General features: G+C 52.1%; 1 protein-coding gene across 1 annotated transcript in view; it reads right to left on the reverse strand.

Moving 5' to 3' along the window:
* Nucleotides 1-24106, reverse strand: part of Lrp1 (LDL receptor related protein 1) — an 87674-nt gene that overhangs the window by 16630 nt on the left and 46938 nt on the right. The window contains exons 23-58 of the mRNA XM_008844089.2: nucleotides 23839-24084; nucleotides 23428-23625; nucleotides 22243-22447; nucleotides 21919-22083; nucleotides 21196-21440; nucleotides 20840-20971; nucleotides 20323-20550; nucleotides 19933-20107; nucleotides 19756-19850; nucleotides 19392-19541; nucleotides 19083-19223; nucleotides 18582-18716; nucleotides 16209-16340; nucleotides 15828-15962; nucleotides 15510-15639; nucleotides 15254-15380; nucleotides 13982-14133; nucleotides 13776-13900; nucleotides 13117-13494; nucleotides 11315-11504; nucleotides 6186-6390; nucleotides 5695-5887; nucleotides 4603-4728; nucleotides 4301-4429; nucleotides 3968-4087; nucleotides 3662-3775; nucleotides 3244-3393; nucleotides 3045-3167; nucleotides 2665-2781; nucleotides 2374-2502; nucleotides 1980-2102; nucleotides 1750-1890; nucleotides 1475-1665; nucleotides 612-795; nucleotides 360-445; nucleotides 42-161 (exon numbers count right to left, since the gene is read on the reverse strand). Coding sequence (XP_008842311.1) covers nucleotides 42-161; nucleotides 360-445; nucleotides 612-795; nucleotides 1475-1665; nucleotides 1750-1890; nucleotides 1980-2102; nucleotides 2374-2502; nucleotides 2665-2781; nucleotides 3045-3167; nucleotides 3244-3393; nucleotides 3662-3775; nucleotides 3968-4087; nucleotides 4301-4429; nucleotides 4603-4728; nucleotides 5695-5887; nucleotides 6186-6390; nucleotides 11315-11504; nucleotides 13117-13494; nucleotides 13776-13900; nucleotides 13982-14133; nucleotides 15254-15380; nucleotides 15510-15639; nucleotides 15828-15962; nucleotides 16209-16340; nucleotides 18582-18716; nucleotides 19083-19223; nucleotides 19392-19541; nucleotides 19756-19850; nucleotides 19933-20107; nucleotides 20323-20550; nucleotides 20840-20971; nucleotides 21196-21440; nucleotides 21919-22083; nucleotides 22243-22447; nucleotides 23428-23625; nucleotides 23839-24084 — 5735 coding nt within the window. The remainder of the gene's footprint in view (nucleotides 1-41; nucleotides 162-359; nucleotides 446-611; nucleotides 796-1474; nucleotides 1666-1749; nucleotides 1891-1979; nucleotides 2103-2373; nucleotides 2503-2664; nucleotides 2782-3044; nucleotides 3168-3243; nucleotides 3394-3661; nucleotides 3776-3967; nucleotides 4088-4300; nucleotides 4430-4602; nucleotides 4729-5694; nucleotides 5888-6185; nucleotides 6391-11314; nucleotides 11505-13116; nucleotides 13495-13775; nucleotides 13901-13981; nucleotides 14134-15253; nucleotides 15381-15509; nucleotides 15640-15827; nucleotides 15963-16208; nucleotides 16341-18581; nucleotides 18717-19082; nucleotides 19224-19391; nucleotides 19542-19755; nucleotides 19851-19932; nucleotides 20108-20322; nucleotides 20551-20839; nucleotides 20972-21195; nucleotides 21441-21918; nucleotides 22084-22242; nucleotides 22448-23427; nucleotides 23626-23838; nucleotides 24085-24106) is intronic.

Raw genomic sequence — 24106 nt, forward strand, 5'->3', positions numbered from 1 at the left:
ATGTGTCTTATCAGCTAGGTGGGGCAGGCCTTCTGCTTCACCTGTACATTGCTCCCGTTAAGGTGCATCCTTCTGATCATGCTGCCCTGGGTGGTCACGTCTGTCCAGTAAATCATCTGTTCTCGGTAGTCGAAGTCCAAGGCAACAGCATTGTTCAGGCCCTGGGTTTGGAGAATGGAGATAGGGGAGTCAGCTGGCTGCAGGGGCACATTTGCACCTGGGGAAGGATGTCTGGAATTGGGAGATGGCTAGTTGGAGAGGCAGTAGGAGACAACCATGGGCCCACGTGGGGAGAATTGGGAATACTGTACTGGGTCCTGGCAGTTGATAGGTGTTAAGGAGGGCCTGGGTTTTGGCACCTGCTTAAGCAGTGTGTAGTTGGAGCCATCGAGGTTGAGCTTGCGAAGGTAGTACCGGTTGGCGAAGATGAGAAATGGCTCTTCATCTGGAAGCAGAGGGTCCTGGCTCAGCTCCTGGCTAGCGTACATTCTAGCAGCCCTGGTCCCCCACACTACCTTCGGCTCTGCTGTCCCAAGCCTTCTCCCCCTGCCACTCCCTGCCCCACCCACAGATGCTTGAGCATTCTCTCACCCTCCAAGCACCCATCTCACCAGTCACAGCTTTGCAGCTGTGGGGATCACCACCACGTGGGGCGTAGCCCTCCACACACAGACACTTGTAACTGCCATGGGTGTTGATGCAGAGTTGGCTGCAAGGGAAGGTGGTGCTGCACTCGTCCACATCAGCACAAGTCCTGCCATCATCTTTTAGCCGGAAGCCAGGGCGACAGCGGCACTGTGGGCATAGGGAGCCTGGGGCTGAGGATATGGCAGGGCTCTGGGTTTTGGGCTTCCCCTCCAGGACCAGAGGCCCTCTGGACCCTGCCTTGCCACAGGGAGGAGGGCAGCATACAGGTAGTGAGCTCACACTCACGTGGCTAGAGGCCCAGCCCTCACCATGGGAACCACATGGTACTGAATGTTTCTACACCCAGAGGTTAATGCCTGGGTTTCCCCAGCCAGGTGTCCTATGAGCAAAATAGGCTAGACCCGTGCACAATGTTCCCTGGAAATGCTCTTCTCACGTGGCTGTCCTCCTGCTCAGTGGTGTTCCTCCTCAGACCCCTCTGCCAGTGCCTGACAACTCTTTCCAGCTGGGCCTCCCCCTTGAACTTCAGATCTCGTTATCTGTAATCTATCTGACATCCTCACTCTCTTCTCTCCTAGCCCTATCTCATCTGTTGGCAAACCCTGCTGGGTCTACATTCCAGATAGATGGAGAATTTAACTTAACCGAGACTTCTGTCTGCCCCCTGCTGCATCTCCAGAGTCTAGGGGATACTGTCTGGTAGAGTAGGTGTTCAATAAACACTTGATGAATGAATAGATAAGGAAATGAATGAATGAAGGGGGTAGAACAAGGTGTTTAGGTCAAATCTGGGGTGTGGAAGTCATCACCTCAAATTTAGGCACACCTTGAAGCCAATCTTGAGGTCCTCACAGTCCTGACTGCAGCCACTGAGCTTACGGCTGAGACACTCGTTGACATGGCAGCCACGCTCATCTGAGCCGTCACCACAGTCGTCCTGGCCATTGCAGAGCAACACCTCAGCCACACAGCGCCCGCTGCTGCACAGGAACTGTGATGAGGCATTGCACTTGTGCTCTGTGGAGGGTGAAGGAGATGGGTCAGTGGGGTCACAGGAGAAAAGAGGGGGAAAGGGGAAAGGGAGCCACACATCAGGCCCACCTGGGCTGGTGCAATGTGGGTTCTTTGGAGCCTCATCACTCTGATCATGGCAGTCATTCTCACCGTCACACTCCCACTGGCGGGAGCTCAGACAGCGCCCGTTGGCACAGCGGAACTCGTTGGGGCCACAGGTTGGGTACTCTAGGGAAGATGGGGATGATGAGCCTGGGGCCCCAGCATGGTACAAGTGCAGCTGAAGGCAGGGCCACTCCTCCAGTCATAGGACTTACCACACTCAGGGGACTCGTCAGAGCCATCAGCACAGTCACGGTCATGATCACACACAAAATGCTTGGGAATGCATTGGCGGTTCTGGCACATGAACTCACGGTCGTCACAGGTGCTGTTGTACACTGGAGACAGTGGTGGAGGGCCCCTCAGGCCTGCTCTGTCCCACCAGCTGCTGGTGGTCATCCCCCACCCCCGAGTCTCCTAAGATCTGAGTGGTAGAATGGGCAGAGCACTGGTTGGGGAGTCTGGACACTGGAGATGTATTTACAGCTCTGCCACCAATGACATGTGACTCCTACCAACACTTTTTCCCCTTGACCTCATTTCCCCATCTGGAAAGTAAGGCTGTGGCTGCTTGCTGCCTGCCCATTCCTCATGGTCCCCGCCACTCACAGCAGCCAGCTGCGAGGCTCTCATCCGCTCCATCTGTACAGTCCTTGTCACCATCACAGAGCCAGCGCTCAGGGACGCACACATGGGTTCCAGGACAGGAGAAGGAGGAGGGACCACAAGTCTTGCCTTCTGTATGAAGAGCAAGAGACAGGGAGGGACTCAGGAGTGGACAGGGCAGAGTGGGCAGACATGATAGTGATGTTTCCTGTTGCTATGTGGGCTCTCTGTGGGGGTAGAGAGAATGTTCCTCCCTGGGGCACCTTGCAGAATATGATCTGGGCCATTCCTCACCACAGTGAGCTGCCTCATCTGAGCCGTCCCCGCAGTCATCATTGCCATCACACAGCCACTGCTTGGAGATGCATCGATGGTTCTGGCACTCGAACTGAGCCTCTGAGCAGAACTTGTCTGGGACAGTCAGAGGATGTAATTAGATAGCAAGAGGGATGACAGGGCACTCACCTGGGTAGGCAGATGCCATGGGAAGGACAGGAGCGACATCTAAGCCTTTTGTGGGAGGCCCAGCCAGAGCTGGAGAACTGGCCCTGTTCCTGAGTCTGAGTGAGGCATAGCAGAAGACCCAGGATGCCCTCTGCATGGAGGGCATTTCCTATGAGGACTAGGAGGCGGGGCCTGGGTAGGGTCCTCATGCAGGGACTGTGGTCACTCACTACAGTGTGTCTCATCCTCGCCATGTTCACAGTCGTCTTCCTTGTCACATGTCCAGCTCATGGGGATGCAACGACCACTGGGGCAGGCAAAGTAATTGAGGGGGCATCTGGGACGCTTCACACCTAGGGGATGAAGGAGGTGTGAGGACACTGCTAGCTCTGGGGCCTGCCATCCACCCTGCAGCTGCCACTGGCTGACCTGGGCAATCTCGCTCATCACTGTAGTCTCCGCAGTCATTGGCACCATCACACACCCAGCTGGGTGCATAGCAGAGGGAAGTCCGTTCACAAGGCTGGAAGATCACACCTTTCACACCCAGGCGGAAGTAGCTGCTGCAGTCAGTGGCACCTGGTAGAGGGAGAGTGGGTGAGAGGTCACACCCTGTTCCCTCTAAAACACACTCTGGGGTGCTTTTATATTTCAGAAAGTTCAAGAGTGCTCTCAGACAGGCTGCCTGTTGTCTACTCAGTGATTACCCGCCTGGATCCCAGGAGCAGGAGGGGGTCAGGGACAGGCTGAGGAGGGATAGAGGCTGCCTTTTGGGGGCAGGGAGGCTGAGAGGACACAGGGCAGAATAGCCTGAGGCAGGAGAGGCACAGGCAGTGCTGTCACTCACTGCAGTTCATCTCATCGGAGGCATCCTCACAATCCACAAACTGGTTGCAGCGGCTGGAGTTCCCGATGCAAGACCCATCCCGGCAGCGGAATTCACCCACACCGCAGGCAGTCTCTAGAACAGCGCCCAGCAGTACAGTCAGGTCAAAGTCCCTCTGTGGGGGCCAAGAGAGCCCAGGACAGAGCTCCAGCCTGTCTTCAAAGGGCCCTGAACTAGCTGCCTTGGGTATGGGGACAAACGCTCAGCTAGAGGGAGGGTGAAGTAGAGGGTGAGGCCCGGGGTCTGGGCCTAGAACATCCCACTCACTGTTGCAGGGAATCTCATCTGAGCCGTCCCCGCAGTCATCCACCCCATTGCACCACAGCATGTTGGACACACAGCGCCCATTGTTGCACTGGCGGAAAGTCTTCTTGCAGCGACGTGAGTCTGCATGGAGTGGGGGTGTGGTCAGAGCAGGCTTGACTATCTCTGATGAGTGTTAATCCCCTCCTAGGGTCCTGGTTCAGGCTAATGGTTCTGCCCTTCATGAACTTCCAGAACTCCCCAGGCTGTGGAGCTGGGTCACATGGGGCAGGGGCTTGGGAGAGGAGGACCTAGGCCATGGATGGAGATGAGGAGGGACTGGAGTGGGCTCCTTACTGCAGTAGGATGGCTTCTCATCAGATTTGTCCTTGCAGTGGGAGACCCCATCACAGGTGAGGCTGAAGCTGATGCACTCGCCATTGGCACATTCAAACTCATCTTGTGCCCGACAAGAAGAGTTCACAGCTGGGGATGGAGGGGGGGAGCTTCATGAGTCAGGACCCAGGTCCAGTGCTCCTCTCTGAAGGAGCTGGGGCCAATGCCAGCTTTGAAGCCTGGGCTGGAGAGTCTGGGAGAAGGATCCTTGTTTTGCTGAGATCCCCTCCAGTCCCTGCCCCAGTTCCAACTTGCTTCCTCACCCCGGCAGGTGAGGTCCTCCTGGAGAAGCCGGCCCCCTCGACAGGAGCAGTTGACATGACCTTGGTGGGTGAGCAGACACAGATCCTGGCAGCCCCCGTTGTTGATGCGGCAAGGGGAGAGTTCACCTGAGCAGAGACAGGGTGACTATAGGCTACAGAGCATTCTCTGCTCTGCACACTCCCAAGATGCCCACCCAGCATTCCAAGAGCTCTGCATGGCCCCAGCAGCCACAGGGGTTCGTTGAGTGGGGAGGACCTGGAATAGGGTGCTGGGGTGGTGAAGCAGAAGATATTGTCTTGTAGGTGGGACACTGAGGGCTTTGAGGTGCATCATAGGGAGAGTCTAGACCAAGAAGCTTTACTTATTTATATTTTATGTGTCTGAGTGCTTTGCCTGCATGTATGTGTGCCCATGTTGTGCAATACCCAAAGAGGCCAGAAGAGGACATTGATCCCCTGGAACTGGAATTAGAAATGCTTGTTAGCAGACATATGGGTGTTGGGAACTGAACTCCGGCCCACTACAAGAGCAGCCAGTGCTTTCAACAGCTGAGGCATCTCTCCAGTTCTAGGCCAAGAGGTTCATACGTGTATATTGATAGCCCTGGGTATGCAGGTAAGGGACTTGGGAAAGCTGAGGACCTGTGGGGAGGGGTGAAGACATACCAGGTCAGTGGGGGCCAAGTGTAGGTCTAAGTATGTGCATGTACAAGCTGAGAGTGGACATAGGCAGCACTTGGCATGTGGATGTGAGATCAGGTTTGGGGTGGCTCTAGGAGGAGGGAATTACCGGGGTATATGATAGGGCCTCTAAGGATGCAGATAAGCCTCTGGGATACGAGCAATATGAGTATGTATCCACAGTTTGCATGAGATGGGCCCAGGTATGTACCAAGTCCATATTTGCATCCATACAGATGTTTTAAAGGAGGTAGGGTAGGGGAGTGTTGGAGTTTTGGAGTTTCTAGGGACCAGAGGTGTGTGAAGGTGTGTATCTATGCAATAGAGGCTCCAGGAGAGACAGACTATAAGGTCCATGTGTATGCAGGCACAGAGAACAGGACAGCAAGGCTGGTGGCAGGCCCTACTCACAGCTGTTGGTGTCGTTGGCCACAGCAATGATGCCCATGGGCTGCTGAGGGATGTCCACACGCAGTAGCTTCATGTCACTGCCTACATACTTGTTTGCCCTCTGCACTGCCCGCCGCACCCAGTCAGTCCAGAAGATGTGTTCTCCATATACAGCCAACCCAAAGGGGTGGACAGGCTCTGACTTTAGGATCACCTGTTAAGACAGGATCATCACTGTTCCCGTGCGGCTCAGGCCTCTCGCCAACTTTATCATTATAGTGGGGAGAGGGGAAAGGGGGCTTGGGAAGGAGCTATGAATACATCTTGCCATCTCTCTTTTTTAACTGATGAGGAAGTCAGAACCCTACAGTAAGGACCCAGGTGGGACTTTTTAATCCTTTGAGTTCTTCTCACCACACCTTGGGCCTTCCCTTCTGGTGCTCTGTACCTGGGCAGCCTGGCTGTCCCCTGACTTGACCTCCCCTCATGCCTCCCTGACCCCACAGACTCACATAGCGGTGGGAACCGTCGTACTCGCACCGCTCAATCTTGTCCAGGGTGGCGTCAGAGAAATAGAGCTTCTCTGCACGGTGGTCAATGGCCAGGCCGTTGGGTGTGCGGATGTCCTTCTCGATGAGGGTCAGGACATTGGCTCCAGACAGGGCTGCCCTCATGATGCTCGGGTGTAGTTCGTTCCAGTTGGTCCAGAACATCAGACTGGGGGAAGACAGGTAAAGGGATCAGGAGTCAAAGGATCTGCCTTGGAGAGTGCAGGTCAACCATATAGACAACTAGACTCCAGGTGTTGACCAGGGGATACACCAGACTCCAGTGTACCACAACCTAATAATCACAAATGCCAACACCATCTCCTGTCTGGGAAGGGCCCAGCCACTGCATATACAGTTCCTGCACTACATGACCAGATCTGATTTACCATATGTTCCCACATGTGTACACTGCAGTGTCTGTCATCTGCATTTGCTGAACCCAGAGGCTGTGCAGCCAAGTAAATTAGGCTCTAAGCAAAGTCCCAACTCCACCACTTACCAGATAGGAGCCTTTAGGCAATTTACTTGCCTACTCTGTGCCTCAGTTTCCTCTTCCATGAAGTGAGGGATAATTCTCACAGAGGGCTGTGAGAATTAAGTAAGTTTATACTCATCTTAATGATAGTTTTCCATTATTTTATTGCTAATTGCTCTCTCCTTTGCAGTGAAGCTGGCTCTTTATCAAACCACCCAGGAAACCCTTGTTGAGTGTTGAATGTATCTCAGGTCTTGGGCACACGTGGATCCTACTTTCAAAAATTCCTTCACCACAATGTTAAGGCCTTTGTGATTTGGAATCTTAGCTCCAGCCATGCCTTACTGCTTGTGGGTGGTGGTGAGGTTTGAGGCAGTGGGGAAGACCTCAGGGGACATCAAGCATGATTCAGTGGCAGCATGGTCCCCAGAGAGCTTGTACTGGGTGGTGAGTCCTGGGCCTTTGTTTCCTAAGATTCACTCACTTGGACTTAGGGTGGTGGACCCTTGGGCATACCTTCCTTTGAGACACACCAAAGTACACAAAACTAGTTCCGGAGCGGAACCTGCCCTTGGCCACCCATGCCTCAATCCTCTCCCTGCTCTAACCTCACCACTAAACTTGTCTGTCCAAGCCTCCTCCTCTTCCTCTTCCTCTCCCACCCCTCTTTAGACAGAGTCTCTAGCTCAGGCTGGCCTTGAACTTCTGATACAGCTAAGGATGACCTTGAACTTCTGATCCTCTACCTTCACCTTCCACATGCTGGGATTACAGGCATGTGCCACCAAACCAGGTTTATGTGGTGCTGGGAATAAAACTGCAGGCTGCACGTATGCTAGGCAAGCAGTCTATTAACTGGGCTACATCCCAAATCATCTTCTCTTTACTTCCCACAAATCTTGGCATCACAGGTGAACTGTTGCCTCCTACTTGGAGGGCCTGTAGGACCCTTTTAGGGTCTGTTCCTCAGGGAAAGGACTCTTGATAGATAGATGTGGCACCCACTTCAGCCTACACATTAGAAATGGCTTGGGGCTGGAGAGATGGTTCAGTGGTTAAGAGCACTGGCTGCCAGCCATGGTCTAAGAGGACCTTTGACTTACCTTCACATAGACGGAACTGGTAAAAGAAAGGAGCCAGGAGCTCCTCCCAAGCCCATGTGACCCCTGAGGAACAGATCCTAAAATTACCTTAAGTGTAAAAATAAATTGATTTATTTGGGCCAACTGTATCGTCTTAAGCACCCAAAAGGAAAGTATAACCAAAGAGTAAAGTCATCAGTAAAGTCATCAGTTTAAGGGATTACACTTCCCAGACATTAGGCTTAAGTCCATATAAAAAGTTATTTAGACAATTATTTCTCATTGATGATTTTGTTCCTAACCAGAAAGTGCTTCAAATCTTGAAGTAAGAAGTAGGACTTCAAATCTTGGTCTCCAATACTGTAGCGCCCACCTGTAGCTAAGGGAGACAACAAGCTATTGTTCTAAAATAATGGATAAATTTGTTTTCTCCCCCTATTTGGAAGCCTTTGAGAGGGAACTGACACTGATTCTAACCACTCCAACAGCTATCAAAATACCTGAAAGCAAATCCTGAATCCATCACTCTAGAGTCCAGCCTTGGAAGACAAAAGAAAAATGAGGAGGAACCCTATAGAGGGATGCTTTTGGAAGCCCTTGTCAAGAAAATCCAATGGACTCTCATATAAACATTTGAAAATCGCCCTGTTCTGACTTCTTTCTAGTTCCCTGTCTAGAACTTGTAATGCTAAGTACTCTTGCCTTTACTGACAGGCATGACCTTAAGGTAAAAGGATTCAAGGACTTTCTTTTCCACTTAGAGATAAGAGTTATGCAATTTGGGAGTCTTTTAGATAGACCCACTGAAGGATACTCCAATTGCCTCACCTGTGTCCCTGTTCATGGAAGAAGCCAGAGAGGTTGGTGTCCGTATCCCCTATTGGCAATTTGGGTAACCTCTTCAGAGGATGGCGTGATAAGAATAGGATGTAGGAATTGTCTAGGCAGTTAGGGTAAAAAGATCCCAAAGAAAAGCAGCCAGTTTCTTAGCTAAAAGTCAAAATGTCCTTGGGCCTCTTAGCAACATACTCTGTTCCAAAGGCCAAAAATGCCAAAAGTATTTGGGAGTTCTTATCTAACCCTAAAAGATTTTAGGGTTACCTCTTCAGAGGGGGGTAATGTTAGAGTAGCAAAAAGCCCCATAAAAATAAATAAATGAAAGAAGGAAAAAAAAGAGAAAAAAGTGAAGGGGAGATATAGGTGTTGGAGGGAAGGGAGTGGGCGTGGATTTGATCAAAACACCCTATATGCATGTATGAAATTCTCAATGAAGTTTTTGTAAAAGTTAAAAAAAAAGAAAGAAAAAAAAAAAGAGCACTAGCTGCTTTTGCAGAGGACTCCAGTTTGGTTCCCAGCACCCACACAGCTAACAACCATCTGTAACTCCAGTTCCAGGGGGATCCAATGTCCTCTTCTGGCCTCCTTGGGCAGTACATGACATGGGTGCACTTATATATGTAGGCAAAACACTCATGAACATTAAATGAAAACAATCTTCCCCAAAAGAAAATGGCTGTCCTGGGACAGTAGCTACGATACCCTCCTTTCCTGTCTTTCTTCCTTTCTCCCTCAATTCCTCAGATAGGGTCTTATGTATCCCAGGCTAGCCTCCAACTGGCTATATAGCTGAGGATGATCTTGAATTTCCATTACTCCTGCCTTTACCTCCAAGTGCTGGGATTGCAGGCATGCACCACTGCGCCTTGCATGGGTGCTCTTTCTTGACTTGTGAAGACTGGACTTACGGGGACTTCCACACCCTCAGGTCTGGCCCAGATCACACTCACAGTAAGGCATGAAAGTGGCTTATATGTGTGCTTTGTGGGTTAAGTTTGACAAAGCTGCCTTGATGGAAGGTGTGATGGGGAAGGGGAGCTTTTCCTGGGGCAGGCAGTTGGCAGCCAGGAACGTGGTGGACTTTCTACCAGTCCAACTTACTATAAGCTTTCCAGGGCCACTAATGCTCCAGTGGTGCTTGGGAAGAACATGGCCATCTGAGCCTCTGTCCCAACACACTAGCTCATTTTAGGTCCCCCGAGCTCCTCTCCTTTTAGCTGAGAGAGGTCCTGATCGTCTCACTCCTCTCCTGAGGTGCCCTGTGCCATACATAGCCTGGTGTTAGTGCCTCCAGTCATTTCTCAGACAGCCCTGTGCTGCCTCCCTGAGGACATGCTCTCAGACTTGTAGCCAAGGCAGGTCTTTGGCACAATCATGAAATTCTCTATCCACAACATGAGTAGACTCAGGCCCAGGACAGGGCCTCAGCATTCTCATTACCTAGTGGATTCTTAGTATATCTTGGTTCTCAGAAGTCACTGGCTCAGTCAGTGCTACTGGCTCTGGGTTCTGGGGAGGTCATTCCTCTGGGCTCAGATGAGAGGAACTTAACAGGCAACCATGAGGGGTTTTGTCTAGGGTAGGGATAGGATACAGGCAGAGTGCTTAGCATGACAGCCCCTCCCAGGAGGCTTCAGGCTCAGAAGGACAGGTCCTGAGCCTAGCCCAGACAGGTGAGGTCACTAAAGGTCAAGGCAGGGCAGCCAGGATCTTCATGTTCCCACATGCTAGGCAAGCTAAGGCTGGAGGGAACAGAGGGCCCTTGTGCTGGGCTGCCTGGGCTGCCTGGCTAGAGTCATGCCAGGGTGAGGAATGAGGGTCAGTACTCTCACCATTTCTATGTAGCTGCTTCTGGGTTTTGTTTGTCCCTTAGTTTCCTAGTAAAGCTGTTTGAAAACATTCCAACTACAGATGAATGGGAGGGTGGGGTGGCTCCTATGTGAGCCAGACTGCTGTGGGGAAGGCATGCCTTAATAGAGGCCCAGGAAGTGAGGTAAGGGTTGCCCCTGAGGGGAGACAGGGCAGGCGAGGGAGGCAGGTGGACCCCAGGACCTGGAGCCCCCAACATGGCATGTTCTTTTCCTGGCTGTGCTCTGGAGTTCTTTGCAGCCCAACTCCAGCTTCCCTGACTTGCTCAGGCCTGCCTATGGCTAGAGGCAGGGGAAGGGCCCCTTGCTGAGCCTTCTGCTTCTGTTTCCCTTTTGTTGTCTTTTCCACTTTGAGGCCTTATGCTACCCACCGCCTCCATGATGCCACTTGGTCACTATATATACATGCCCCATGTATAAGACCTCTGCTCAGCTAGGGGGATTAAACAGGCCCAGCCCAGGGCTTCCATATGCCTGGGTTCAGTGACCATTCTTTGTTTTGACTAAGGCTTGGAGTCCTAGAGCCACAGGGGATCTACTTATGCCTTGAATGTGGGTGTGTGATGAATGTCAATCACAAATCTAGAAACATCTTCCACAGCCCCCAACCTACCCTTGATTCTGACACTTGAAATATTATCCTTGTATTAACATAGTTGAAGAAACAGAAGCTCAGAGAGGTTATGCATCTCATGGAGGTCATAGAGCAAGAAAGGTGGAGCCTGGGTTAGAGCTTCATTCTCCTACCCCTGTACTCCCTCCTGGGGCTGCTGGGGCAGTTCCTGCTGTCCCCCTCTGCCAGTGCCCACCCCTGACCCAGCGGCTCACTTCTGGCACTCATCTAGCACAAAGGCCCTCGGGTGGTCATCTCCAGACATCGTGATGACTGTCTCCCGCTCGAAGGCCCCTGGGCGAGTCTGGTCGACGGTGTGGCGGGTGATGGTGGATGTCGTATAGCTTGTCCAGTACAGTGTGTCCCAGCCACGGTGGTAGGCCAGGCCTTCCACAGAACCCACATCTGTGAAGAAACAGGAACAGCTGTGTGCTGGGAGGGGCCAAAGTACAGAGGTAGAGGGACAGCCTGATAGGTGCTTAAGGGCCCCATTCCACTGGCAGGAAGGGAACATGTTGGGTGTGGGAGTTGGGGCTATGAAGCTGAGAGGGCTCTTTGGTCTGACTTTCCATGGTCCCAACCCTGGGAAAGGGTTCCTCCCACACCACTTTATCATACCTCTTGCCCCATGATCCATAACCCACCTTCCTTGCCCTCCCCCATCTCCCCATTTGGCCTATGCACAGTTGAACCAGACTGTTTTATAAAGTAGACATTTTAAGTTCCCGTTAAAGAACTAACAACATAAGCAGAGACAGAGCTGAAAAGTGATGTAAGCACAGCCTCTGTGTGTGTGTGTGTGTGTGTGTGTGTGGTGTTCAGTGGCCACCAGGGACTGTCAATATGGCCGTCAAAAGTCTCAGCTACACTGTAGTATGAACAGTCTGAGGGAGGGGCAGGCTTCCAGTCTCTCCTGATCAAGCTGAGATTACTATATCCAATTTAGCTTCTGGGGATGCAACACAAGGCCGTACACATGCTGAGCATGGACTCTAGTGCTGAGCTTCACCCCCAAACCTTGGACACTCCCTTTAGATATGAACAGGACTTTGTGGAGAATATATTCCAGGAGTCTGAAAGGACAAGTCTGTTTTCCCTCTGCTGTACTACATAGCACCTAGTTCAGTGCCTGGCTCGTCTATAGGGACCTGCTGAATGACGAAAGGAACAAATGGAAGCTGGGAATGAAACTCAGGTGATAGAGTGCTTGGCTAGCATGCATGGGGCTCTGGGTTCAAGACCCAGCACCACATAAAACTAGGCATGGTGGTATATACCTACAATTTCAGTGTGTGGGGGTCGGGGTAGAGGTAGGAGGATCAGAAGTTCAAAATCATTTGTGGCTGCAAAGTTCAAACTTAACATGGGCTACTAAGACTCTATCTCAGAGAGAGAGAGAGAGAGAGAGAGAGAGAGAAAGACGAAGAAGAGGAAGAAGAGGAAGAAGAGGAGGAGGAGGAAGAAAGAAAGAAAGAAAGAAAGAAAGAAAGAAAGAAAGGAAACAAGAAACAAATAGGTCAAAGGTCCCAAGGTAGCCAGCCTGAAGCTGAGAAAATAGAGGACAAAGGAGCATCGAAAGCATTGAAAGGCTGCTTTCTGAGGACAGTTTTGTGGTTCTTGATGCTCTGAAGGAGCCACTGGTTTCCAAGCTAAGCCTTCACATGCATGTCTCTGGGATTCTGTCTCCTGAAGCTATGGAGAAAGAGCAGGCTTGGTCAGGGTGGGAAGCTTGCTGGAGTTACTGATCCTAAGTGTCTAGTGTTGTTCTTGGGCCCATGTCTGTGGCCAGTGCTCTGTACCCTGGGGCAGAATGAAGACAGTGTGAGAAGAGGCCTTCTTCTGGCTCCGAAGAAGGAGAAACCTGCAGGTAACTACAATGGCAAGGGATCCGGCCAGCATTTAGAAACATGAAGCAGCTGGGATTCAAAGCAGGGATAGGTTGGCCAACGCCTGTGAGTCTACACTGACCACTCCCAACCCCAACCCCACTTTCTGGGAGGACTCTGGCCTGGCTCACTTTCCACGATGGTGGTCCTCCCTGAGCCATCATCATTGATCTGCTGGATGTTCCCAAAGTGGATATCACTGAAGAAGATGCGGTTAGGGGTTCCTGGGGAGGTGCCTGCTCGGTAGTCAAAGGCCAGGGCGATGACGTTCTTCATGTGCTCAGGGTCCTCAAAGGGCTGTACTGGTGCATTGAGATTGCGCTCATCTGACAGGTGGATGCTCTTGAGGATGGTACGCTCTGAGTAGAGCAGGTAGCCAGCATACTCTCGACACGAAGCTCCGTCTTCAGCCAGCATGCCGTGGGCACAGGCACAGGCCCGCTGCCCACCACCCCGGTATAGGCACAGCTGCTGGCACCCACCATTGGCCACTGCACATACATTGGTGCCTGGGGACAGAGAGCGTCAGAGGGCAGGATCCCATGTGGGAGAGGATCTTTGGGTGTCTCTGGCCTCTAGCCTCAGGTAGAAATTTCAGTTGAGCCCTGCTCTGTCATGGTATGAAACAAACAGATCTATCCTGGGGCTCCATCTTTCCTCCCCACCCCTAAGGTCTTGTTAGTCATTGGAAAGTGTCCCTGGAGTCTCTAACTTCTCTCCTGGTCCCTCTTCCTCCCAGACAGGCTGTCCTTATTAAACCTTTCCGCCCTGGCCCAGAGCCTAGCTTCACCTTTCTGCCGGTCCCTGTTGAAGACTTTGATGTCTTTAAGCTGAACACCGATGCCAGTTCTCAGAGGCACAGAGTCCGTGGCATTGTCTTTACACCCACGCTTGATAGAGCCATTGGCATGAGTTCTGGGGAAGGAAAGGCATGAGTAGGGTGTCAGTGCTCCAGAAAGGAGGAACAGATGGGAGAAGGCAGGACAGAGCCCTCACCTGTCACTCCAGTAAATGAAATCCTCAAACACGGACACTGAGAACATGTCCATGTTGTTGCTGGACAGGACCACCTCTCGGTTCTCACCCGTCTCCAGGTCGATGCGCTCGATCTTGTCCATCCGGGCATCACACCAGTACAGCTTCCCATCCTGGAGGCCAGAGGTATCTACCTCACCTCAGGGCCCCACTCCTAGCTAGCACCTGCATCCCAGGCAATAGCCAGTATGTGGGCCTGCATGGGGCGTGGTTCAGCCTTGCTATCCGCTCCTGCCTCCTTCAAATCCTCCTGTCTTCTGATCTGCCAGGGTGCTGTCACACAGGTGTCCCTCAATTCCTCACTTGTTGAATTTTATTATTTAATTTATTATTATTGCTTTTATTTGCAGGGCTGGGGACCAAACCCTGGGCCAAGCACACTAGGCAAGCATTCTATCTCTGAGCTACAGCCTCTGCTCCTCTCTTCTCACTTTAAAATTTTTGTTTATTCTAGGGGCTGGAGAGATGGCTCAGTGGTTAAGAACACTGGTTGTTCTTGCAGAAGACCCGGGTTCAAATCCCAGCATCCACATGGCATCTAACAACTGTCTGTAACTCCAGTTCCAGGGGATCTGACAGCCTCTTCTATCCTCTGCGGGCATTGCACGACATGCAACTACCTACATGCAGACAATACATGCATACACACAAAATAAAAATAATAGAATAAAACATTTAAAAAATTTTATTTATTCTTATAAGTGTTTTGTCTACATGTATATGTGTGCACCTATATGTAGTGCCCCCAGCGACCAGAATTGGGTGTCAGATTCTCTGGAACTGTAGTAACAGACGATTGTGAGCTGCCAGTGGGTGTGTGACCCATCCCTGTCCTGCAAGAGCAGGAAGTGCTCTTAATCACTGAACCATCTTTCCAGCACCACCACACCCCCTTTTCAGATTTTTGAGACAAGGTCTTGTTAGATAGCCCAGGCTGGGTTCAAACTCACTATTGTAGCCAAAGCTGGCCTCAAACTTGAGGTATCTTCCAGTCTCAGCTTCCTGAGTGCTGGGGCTATAGACATGTATCACCACGCTCAGCTTCCTCACTTCCTACTTCTGAGGGACATCCCCCCCATCCCTAAGGCAGACGATTACTACTCTAGGTGAAGGATGGGTTAGAAAAATACCTGGTCCATGTCTCACTCCTGATTTGAGTTAACAAAGAAACTAATGGGGCAAGCACAGAGCCAGGGCCATCCATCTTATCAGCTCCAGGGTAGGCGTCCATACCTGATAGTCCACTGAGATGCCATTGGGCCAGCTGATGCTGACATTAACTAGTACCACTCTCTCTGTGCCATCTAGGCGAGATCGCTCAATACGTGGGTAATGACCCCATTCAGTCCAGAACAAGTACCTATGGGGTAGAGATAGAAGTGTTGGGGGGGTGTCAGTGCCTACACCATGCAGGAGATCGGGTCTCCTCAGTGGATATTGTGGCTAAAGTGACAAAGCCAGATTCAATCCAGCCTGTCTAGCTCCTTACCCCTTCTCTGGGTGGACAGTGATGGCCCGAGGCTTGTCTAGACCCTGAGAGATGACCACGTAACGGAAAGAGCCATTGAGCCTGGCCACCTCAATGACATCAAAGCCCTGGTCTGTCCAGTAGATGTTGCCTAAGGAGGGAGTTGGTGGGATTCAGGGAGGCTGGTGGAGATCCAAGTATTGGGTCTCCTCCCATCCTCAGATTCCTCTTGAAACTCTGCTTGGCTCCTGCCTATACCTTCTTTCTCTCTTTCTGGAACCCCATGTGCCCTAGTCCTCTGCCTTGCCCCTAAACCCCATTAGCCCTCCTACCACTCACCTGCAATCCAGTCCACTGCGATGCCCTCCACACGGCCAATGCCATTGGTCACTACATCCTCACGCCAGGTCTGGTCCCTCTTGGCTCGGCTGATGGTGCTAAGGCCCATATCCACCCAATAGATTGTGTCATTTTCTGGAAGTAGATGAGTCAACATGTGAATGCCAATCAAGACAGAGGCAAGGCAAAGGGGTCAAACCAAGGGGGGATTCAGGATAGAAGTGAGTGAAGGCAAGAGGTCCAGGTGTTTACTTGGGAGACAGTGGGAGGGGATGGGGCAGGGGCAACAGCCAAGTGTAGGCAGTTTTTCTAGGACCTCAGAGTGTGCTACCCCCAAAGCTCCTGGGCCATCTCTATCATGCCCAGGGCCACATAACTTACCAGCATGGAAGTCGATTCCAACAGCTAGTGAAGTTCCTGACACTGGAACCAGGGCATCTGACTTGTCATTGGGATCCAGAGGGATTCCCCTGATCCCCTCGTGCACAGAGTACAACAGAAAAGAGCCCACACCTGAAAAACAGACACTTCAGACATGGGCTTTGCTCACACTCCTTGAAGCATGGTTCCTATCACTCTCAACTTGTTTCTCTCTGCTTCTCCTTTGACAGCTTTCCCCAGCCACCTCTCTGACTTCCATACACTCACACCCTGGCTCCAGGCTTGGAGCCTGGGCAGGAGGATGCCCACCTGCTGGTAGAGCCTCAGTCTCAGCTCTGGGGAAAATACCTGCAGGACCACTCACCACCACTAGAGGACAGAAGAGACTTGCATTTCTCTCTCTGCACCTTGCCCTCCACTTAATCCAACACTGTATCCTCCAAAGCCCTCAGGGGAGGGCGTGAAGATCAGAACAGACATCTAGGGTGGCAAGACTCCAAAATCTAGATTCCCAGCTTGGCGTTCAGTCTGACCTTAGATTCCTCTTTGTCCTCCCTCTGCTCTACTCCAAACCCTTGCCAATCATCTAAAACTCAAATCTCCCCAGCACCTTGCTTGCTCCTGAGTCACTCTCATTCCCAATTTTCCTACTTCTTAGGAAGTACCACTATCCATGCATCCCAGAATCTTCCTTATTGATTCAACGTGCCCCCAAGTGAATTCCCCAACAGGCCCTGGTTGCTCAAGCTCTGGGGAAAAAAAAAGGATGATCAAGTTTGGGAAACTCCAGACTCTAGAGTCTTCTCTTGAAAACATTTCACTGCACAGGTATATTCAAGACTGAGAAGTTTTGTAGTAAGAAAAACAACAACAACAACAAAAAACCATGTTTCCACTTTGCTCAGCCCAGCTTTCCTTTCTGTAACATCTACCTACATCAAAGAGGGTTTCTGGCTGAGGACTTTGGGGAAAAGTGCTGTCCTGGGGCAAGCTTGTAAATTAGCAAGTTCTTGTGAAATGGTCTCTGAGTCTCATCCCTTCTCTTCAACCCAGCTGCTCAGCACAGCCTAGATCCTGTCTCCTCACAAGCAATACTCCTAATAGTCTCCTAACTGGTCTAACTGCCTCAGTTTCTCCCTCCCCCATTTTGCAAGCTTTCTGCCGCCAGGTTAATCTCCTACAAACACCACTTTCCAGGCACTTCTGGCTGAGAACCCATAGGAGCCCCACCCTACCTCATAGTCTTATCACAGACTTCCCACACCCTGCCCACTACTGGGTTCAGAGCCCCTGGAACTTGACTGCTTAGCTAATACATCCTGCCTCTTGTATGATATGTGTGTGTGTGTGTGTGTGTGTGTGTGTGTGTGTGTGTGTTCAGAGCATCCCTGCCTTGATGCCTCGGCAGGAGCGTGTGCTCTGCTAATACACCCCGCGTCTTGTGTAGTATATGTGTGTGTGTGTGTGTGTGTGTGTGTGTGTGTGTGTGTGTGTGTATGCATGCAGGTGCTTGGGATTAAATCGAGGGCCTGGTGCATGCTAAGCATTGATAGGTAAAGTAGCTGATGGATGAATCGGGTTGATCAGGAGAAAGCACCAGGACACAGATAAAACTCCAGTGGAATAGAGATTATTAGCAAAGGAACACATGGGACAGATTCCCTTCTGGGTAGGTTGCGAGCTAGGGTCTTTCATAGGGGGAGGCTTCTGGGAGGTGCAGAAGGCAGGAAGATATATATTTTAAAGGTTAGGCAGTGGGAAGCGGGAGAGGGGAGAGGTGGGAAAGCAGGGAGATCGGGACTGTTAAAACCTGCCCCCTTGGGAGATCAAAGGGGAAGCCTGCTGTGTTGGCCAAACAGTGGAGAAAAGTCTGCTTTTGACTTCAAAGACCAAGGTGCTTTTCTCAGGGGCATGTGGAACCGGGAGGCCCTCTTGGTGAGGGGGTAGGGCTATCTGAACCCTAACAAGCATACTCTACCACTGGGTTATACCACCAGCCTGTCACTTCACTGTCCCAAGCATCAAATTCTACCCATCTATAAATCTAGAGCATAGCATCCCTCTTCTGCCAAGCTGGCCTGCCTCTGTCTGCTGGTGTCTACTCAACCAAAACCTATTGTGGGCACTGGACAGTTACAGTAACTTTGGGGTCCAGCTTCCTGACATGTTGACCCCATTTTCCGGCTCAGGCCAGAAAGTGATGGCCTAGGACTTCTGCCCATAGCACTCAGCACAGCAGGGCTTATAAGCATCTAACTCAGAAGACTGCTGGTAATACTAGATGAACACTGCTTTGTCCCCAAGACAGGAAGACGATGATGCAGCAATAGGGTAGGAGAGGTCAGGGTTAAGCTGGGAGACGCAGGCACTGACCCTCACAGGCCTGCTGTCCACTCCGGAGGCTATAGCCGGCTGTACACATACAGGAGCGAGTTGACTCTGACGTTGGCAGACAGAGCTGGGAGCAGTCTCCATTGTTGACACTGCAGGGGTTGGTGCCTTCATGCTCTGGGGAGGGGCAGTGGGCAGAGAGAAAGGATTAGGTGGCCTTCCTGGGAGACTTAGGGTTGGGCTTGAGTTGCTAGGGGATAGGCTGATCACTGGCTTCACCTTGGAGTTTACAGGGTCCCACCCAACCCAACTCTCTGGTCTTCTGTCCTCCTAAGCCCCTGGACCTTGTTGGTAAGGCATTCACCCTAGTGGGACTGAGGAAAAGGAGTCCCTGTGGGTGGTGCATGGAGCCTAACCCCCTCTTCACTCTCTTGCCCTACTGTTTCGCAGGCTGCTGCTGGGGGCAGCTCTGAAGCTCCTCTCCAACCCCCCATGCCCATGTTGTAGAATCTCTGGATGCCCTGTCCCTTACCCATTGCCTACCTAGCTGGATGCTTTCATCATACACCTTCATATGCATCACCAGTGTAGTGCTGTTCCGTAGGACCACGGACCCTGAGCCATCAGCCTTGTTGCAAGTGCCCATCTTCTCTGACACCTGATCAGCCCACCACAGCTTGTCCCCTGGGGTGGCAGGAAGGGATAAGAACCTTGGGAAGGCCCTCTACACAGCCCTCCTGCATAAGTCATTAGGCCTGTGAGGAGGAGGCAGCCCACAGGCCAATCCTCACCACCTAGCCAGTTGGGCCTGGTCTGCTCTGTTTCCATCCCTCCTCCCACCTGGACCCTCACCCATGATGGCCAAGGCAGTAGCCTTGCCCAGCTGGCTCCGCATGGTGTCGATGATCTCCAGCCCACTCCCATCCAAGTTGCAGCGGTTGATGGTGTGGTTCCCAGAGCTGATCCAGTAGAGTTTGCTTTCAGGGAAGTCAATAGCTAGGCCTAGAAGAGGGGCAGGTGGCAGGTGGCAGAGCCACAGAGCCTGGCACTGTGGCCAGATTCAGGGCTGGAAACAGGGTATGTGTTAAGGATATGTGGCTCTGGGACAAGGTGGACTGACCATACAAAGCTGGGGGTTTGGAGAGGCCCAGGGGCATCCAGAGGGACATTAGTGGAGGATTAGAGGCCTGCAGGCACAGGCAGGGCAAGCTCGTACCCACAGGGCCCTTCTGGCCACTGAAGAGCAGAGTATGGTTGCTACCATCCATGTTGGCCATGCTGATGTTGTCACCATCGGTCCAGTAGATCTTCCTGGGGGAAGTATCGGGAGGATCAGAGTCCTCTTCTTACCAGTCTCACAGTGGTGCTCCCCAGCCCTGGGCCCCAGACTGACCCACGAAGGGGGTGGACGACCAGGCCATGGGGCTGTTCCAGACCCTGCACCACTGCATTCTTGAAGGAGCCATCCAGTCGGGCCACGTTGATCTGCTTCTTGTTGGTGTCATAACTTGTCCAGAACAGATTTCGGGACACCCAGTCCACAGCCAGCCCATGGGCATTTGGCAAGTCTGGGGCACAAATGGTAAATGGTGGTTGGCATTGGCAGTGTATAGGTTAGGGAAAGCCAATGTGATTTCTGGGGAACAAGGGTCAGGATACTAGGGTGGGAGCACTAAGAGGGTAAGGGTTTGGAGAAGGAACATCAAGACCTCCAGGAGCATTATCAGCATGAACCCTGGCAGGGGGGCACCATGCTCATGGGGGAAGGAAGCAGAGCCAGAACCTGCAGAGACAACTGTCTCCACGCCTGTGCCATTGATGAAGGCCCGCTTGATGGCCTGTGTCCGCACATCAGACCAGTAAACACGCTGCTCTCGGGCATCATAGTCCAGCACTGTGACATTGTCGATGTCGGGCACAGTGAAAGAGATGATGTAATTGTAGTAGGGGGCATCCAAGTCAACACCCCGGATCTCCATTTGACGTGCATACAGCAGGAACTTCTTAAACTCTATGGGGCAAGGAGCCAGTTACTGAGGCAGTCCCTTGTCTTCAGACTTGCTGCCCAGGTTAGAGTCCCTCCTCTGAGTTCCCTCTGCTTGCTGTTGGCTTTCAGCTATGAGGAGGCAGCCCCATCTATGTCAGGTCCTGACAGCTGTAGCTTCTTCCTACAGCGCTAGTCTTTGGAGTCACTCCTTCCAGTCAGGAGTGACTAGGACTCAGCCTTTACTTAATACTAGGGAACCCAAACCTCCCCCTCAGCTTCAGTTTGCACCTAGCTGTTGAGGGGGGCTCCCTACCGTAGCAGGTGGTGTTGTCCTTGTGGAGCTTCATGAGGTGGGGACAGGCACAGGAGACCGTGCGGTTGTAGTTAATGAGGCACAGATGGGAACAGGGACCCCGACCCCCATTGGCTTCACATGGATTGGGAGCTGGCCAGGAGAAAAGAGGACAGCAAGAACATCCTGTAACTTCCTGGTCCCTACCAGGAAGCACCCCTGCCCCTCTAGCTCTTATTCTCTCTGCTCCAGCACTCCTATGACAGACCAGCCCATCCTTGCTTATGCCAGCACAGGCCCCTCCTGTTCTCTCAGTGCCCTCCACATCAAAGTGGCTGCTGCTCCTTTTCAGCTGCCTTTGAGGCCCAGGTCCTTACCCATGGGCTGCCGGGAGGGGTGATACACCTGCAGGTCAAAGGGCTGGGTGTTGGTCCTTTGTACCACGGTGACATTGTGGCCGGTCCACTTGTTGGCCTTGGCCAGTGTGTTTGTTCGCCAGTCAGTCCAGTACACCTCGCCCCCATACAGCGTCACTGCAAACGGGTGTGACAGGAACTCGTGTCCCCGGAGCACCTCCATGTGGCCGGAGCCATCGTAACGGGCTGAGTAAATGGCATCTGACCTGGGAGTGTAGTCAGGGCAGAGTGAGGTTGCCAGCTGGTGTCTCAGCAGGGCACTGTGCCCAGGTGCCCACCTTCCTGTGCCCTGCCCACAGCCCTCTCAACTGAGTACACCAAGTACTCCTTTTCTTAAGCCCTGCCAGTTGGACAAAGAAGGCAGGCAAGATTATGGAGAGGGGGATCCAAAAGGTCAGTGCCCTTGAGTTTAGGACCTCCAAGGGAGTCTTCTGGAGTTCTTCCCCAGGGCTATTGATGGCACACTGGGAAGACGACCTTCTCTGGGCAGACCGCAGGTTATGTCCCTCCTTCTGTTCAGAACCACCAATCCCACACTCCTCTGCCCTAGCCTCTCTCTCACCTCCAGTCCTCACAGTTCTGGGTTTTTGGGTACCTGTTTTCCCAACCTGATTCCTGCTGGTCCTGCCCCCCCATCTGTTGGGGTGCTGCTTCAGGTCTCCCCATTGGGTAGAGGATACTAACCTGGCATCAATCCAGAGGATGCGCTTCTCCAGGTAGTCCACTGTGAGCCCATTGGGCCAACCCCCAGAGCCTGTCTCCCGATGGATGGTACGGCGACCAGCCCCACTCATGGAGGCTGCCTCAATTCGGGGCAGGCTGGCGTCCCAGTCTGTCCAAAACAGAATCCTGGGGAGAGGGTCCAGGGGGCCAAAGTTGGGGGGAGGGTGATAGGATCACGGGTAAAACTTGCGGGAGGGATCAAAAAGCACCAAGGAGACAGGTGTCCCTGGTCAGGTTGAATGGAACTTCGGGAGACCACAGGGCTAGAAAGTGTAGAGTCCTCACCCATCCCTAGGATCCAGTGCAATTGCCCTTGGGTGCTCAATGTCACCAGCCAGAAGAGTGGTTCGGAGGGTCCCATCCAGCTTGGCCACCTCAATCTGGTCCAAGTTGCTCTCCACCCAGTAGATATTGCCTGCAATCCAGTCTACAGCCAGGCCCTCTGGCGTGGCCAGGCCATACTGAATCACTACCTCAAAGCTGGTCAGGGCTAAGAAGAGAGAATTGCAGGAGGTTAGTCTCCTGGGGGCGGGGGTGGGAGCAGGATGGGTATGTGATGGATCCTAGGATCCCTCAGCAATCCACCCTCACCCTGACGCTTCTGCCAAGCTCTGATGGGTCCAGATCCCACAGGTGGCATTTTTAACACCCCTTTTCTCCTTACACAGGCCTCCTCCCCACCAGGAGGTAAGTGGAAAGAAGCCTGGATGAGGAGAGCATGAAGCAAGCCAATTTCTGCATGCAGTGCTCTGATGGGGTAACCTGGGGGAGGAGGTCAGAGCAGAGAGTGGAAGATTTCAGGGACATATCTGGGACTCAGTATGAGAATATTGGAACTTTCTAGAAGTCACCCCACAGAATTTCCTGAAGATAGCCTATGCAAATATAACCATGTGCCCTGTTACTTTAGAAACTCTTACATGTTATGAATATATGTTTACTTAGCTATTTCCCTATTGATGGACATTTAAGATGTTTTTAAGTTTCTTTATAACAAACAATACAAGCTCTAGTAAAACATGCCTCTTTCAAGTCTGTTCAGGGACACACCTTAACTCATAATTTAAAACTGCCTATTTTAATCACCGCTATGTGCATTGCCTCATATACAGCAGGTGCTCAACTGAGCCTGCTGTAGTTCAGGCTTCCAATGTTCAGGTACTCCATCCCTACCTGGCATTTTCCTTCCAAGCCTGAAATTCCAGGATTGGGGAGCCAGGCTTCAGGCTGCTCCAAAGAAAGGCTGATCATTTTGTTAATTATCAGGCTAGGAGCTTTGCTGATGATAATTACGGGGCATCAGGCTCTGAGACCCACAGCAAAATCTAATCCAATTAACAAGGAAGTGGTGGATGGGGAGCCAAGGCCTCTGCTTTGGAGCCACCTGGATCTAGGTCTTAACCTTGAGTGCCCAAGTGCCATCTGTGTACAACCCTGGCACCAGTCCCAGGCCAGGCAGGCAGTAGTCACCTCCGTTGTCCAGCAGTTTCCCGCGATAGATCTTGTCCTCTACCACGTCAGTCCAGTAGAGGGCACTCTGGCTGAGATGGAAGTCCAGGGCAATGGTATTCCGCAGGCCAGGCACTAAGACGCTGTAGTCCCCCTTGTGAAGGTCAATGCGCCGGATCTCATGGCGGTTGGAAAAGATGATGAATGGCTTGAAGGGGTCTGGGGTGGGAGAGATGTGAAGGACTCAGTAAATTCTTGCTTGCTGCCTCTGTGCTACCCTGTCTAGTTGTATACAGGGTCTGTTGGCCTTGGCCTTGAGCCAAGATGGAAAACTCAGTTTTTGGTGTTTGGCCACCCAAGCCCAGCCCGTTGCAGCTCAGAGACCTGAACAGGCCTGCTTGGCTGGCTCAGCCACTTTCCTCTGTGTCTTACCTAGGCTGCGGCAGCTCTCGCCATCAGGTTCTAGGACCCAGCCCTCGTAGCAGGAGCACTTCACACTATACTTGTTCTGGTCGCACTTCTGGCTGCATTTGAGGTGCTTGGCACAGTAGCTCTGGATCTGGCAGGTGTGGTTGTCGGGCCCCAACTCCATGCCCAGAGGACAAGAGCACACAATGCCTTCACCGGGTGCCACTGAGCAGTTGTGGCTACAGCCACCGTTATTCAGAGAACACTGATCTGGGGGGGGGGGGGCGGGGGG

This window comes from Nannospalax galili, unplaced genomic scaffold (assembly GCF_000622305.1).
Source record: "Nannospalax galili isolate Female #2095 unplaced genomic scaffold, S.galili_v1.0 scaffold340, whole genome shotgun sequence".
NCBI lineage: Eukaryota > Metazoa > Chordata > Mammalia > Rodentia > Spalacidae > Nannospalax > Nannospalax galili.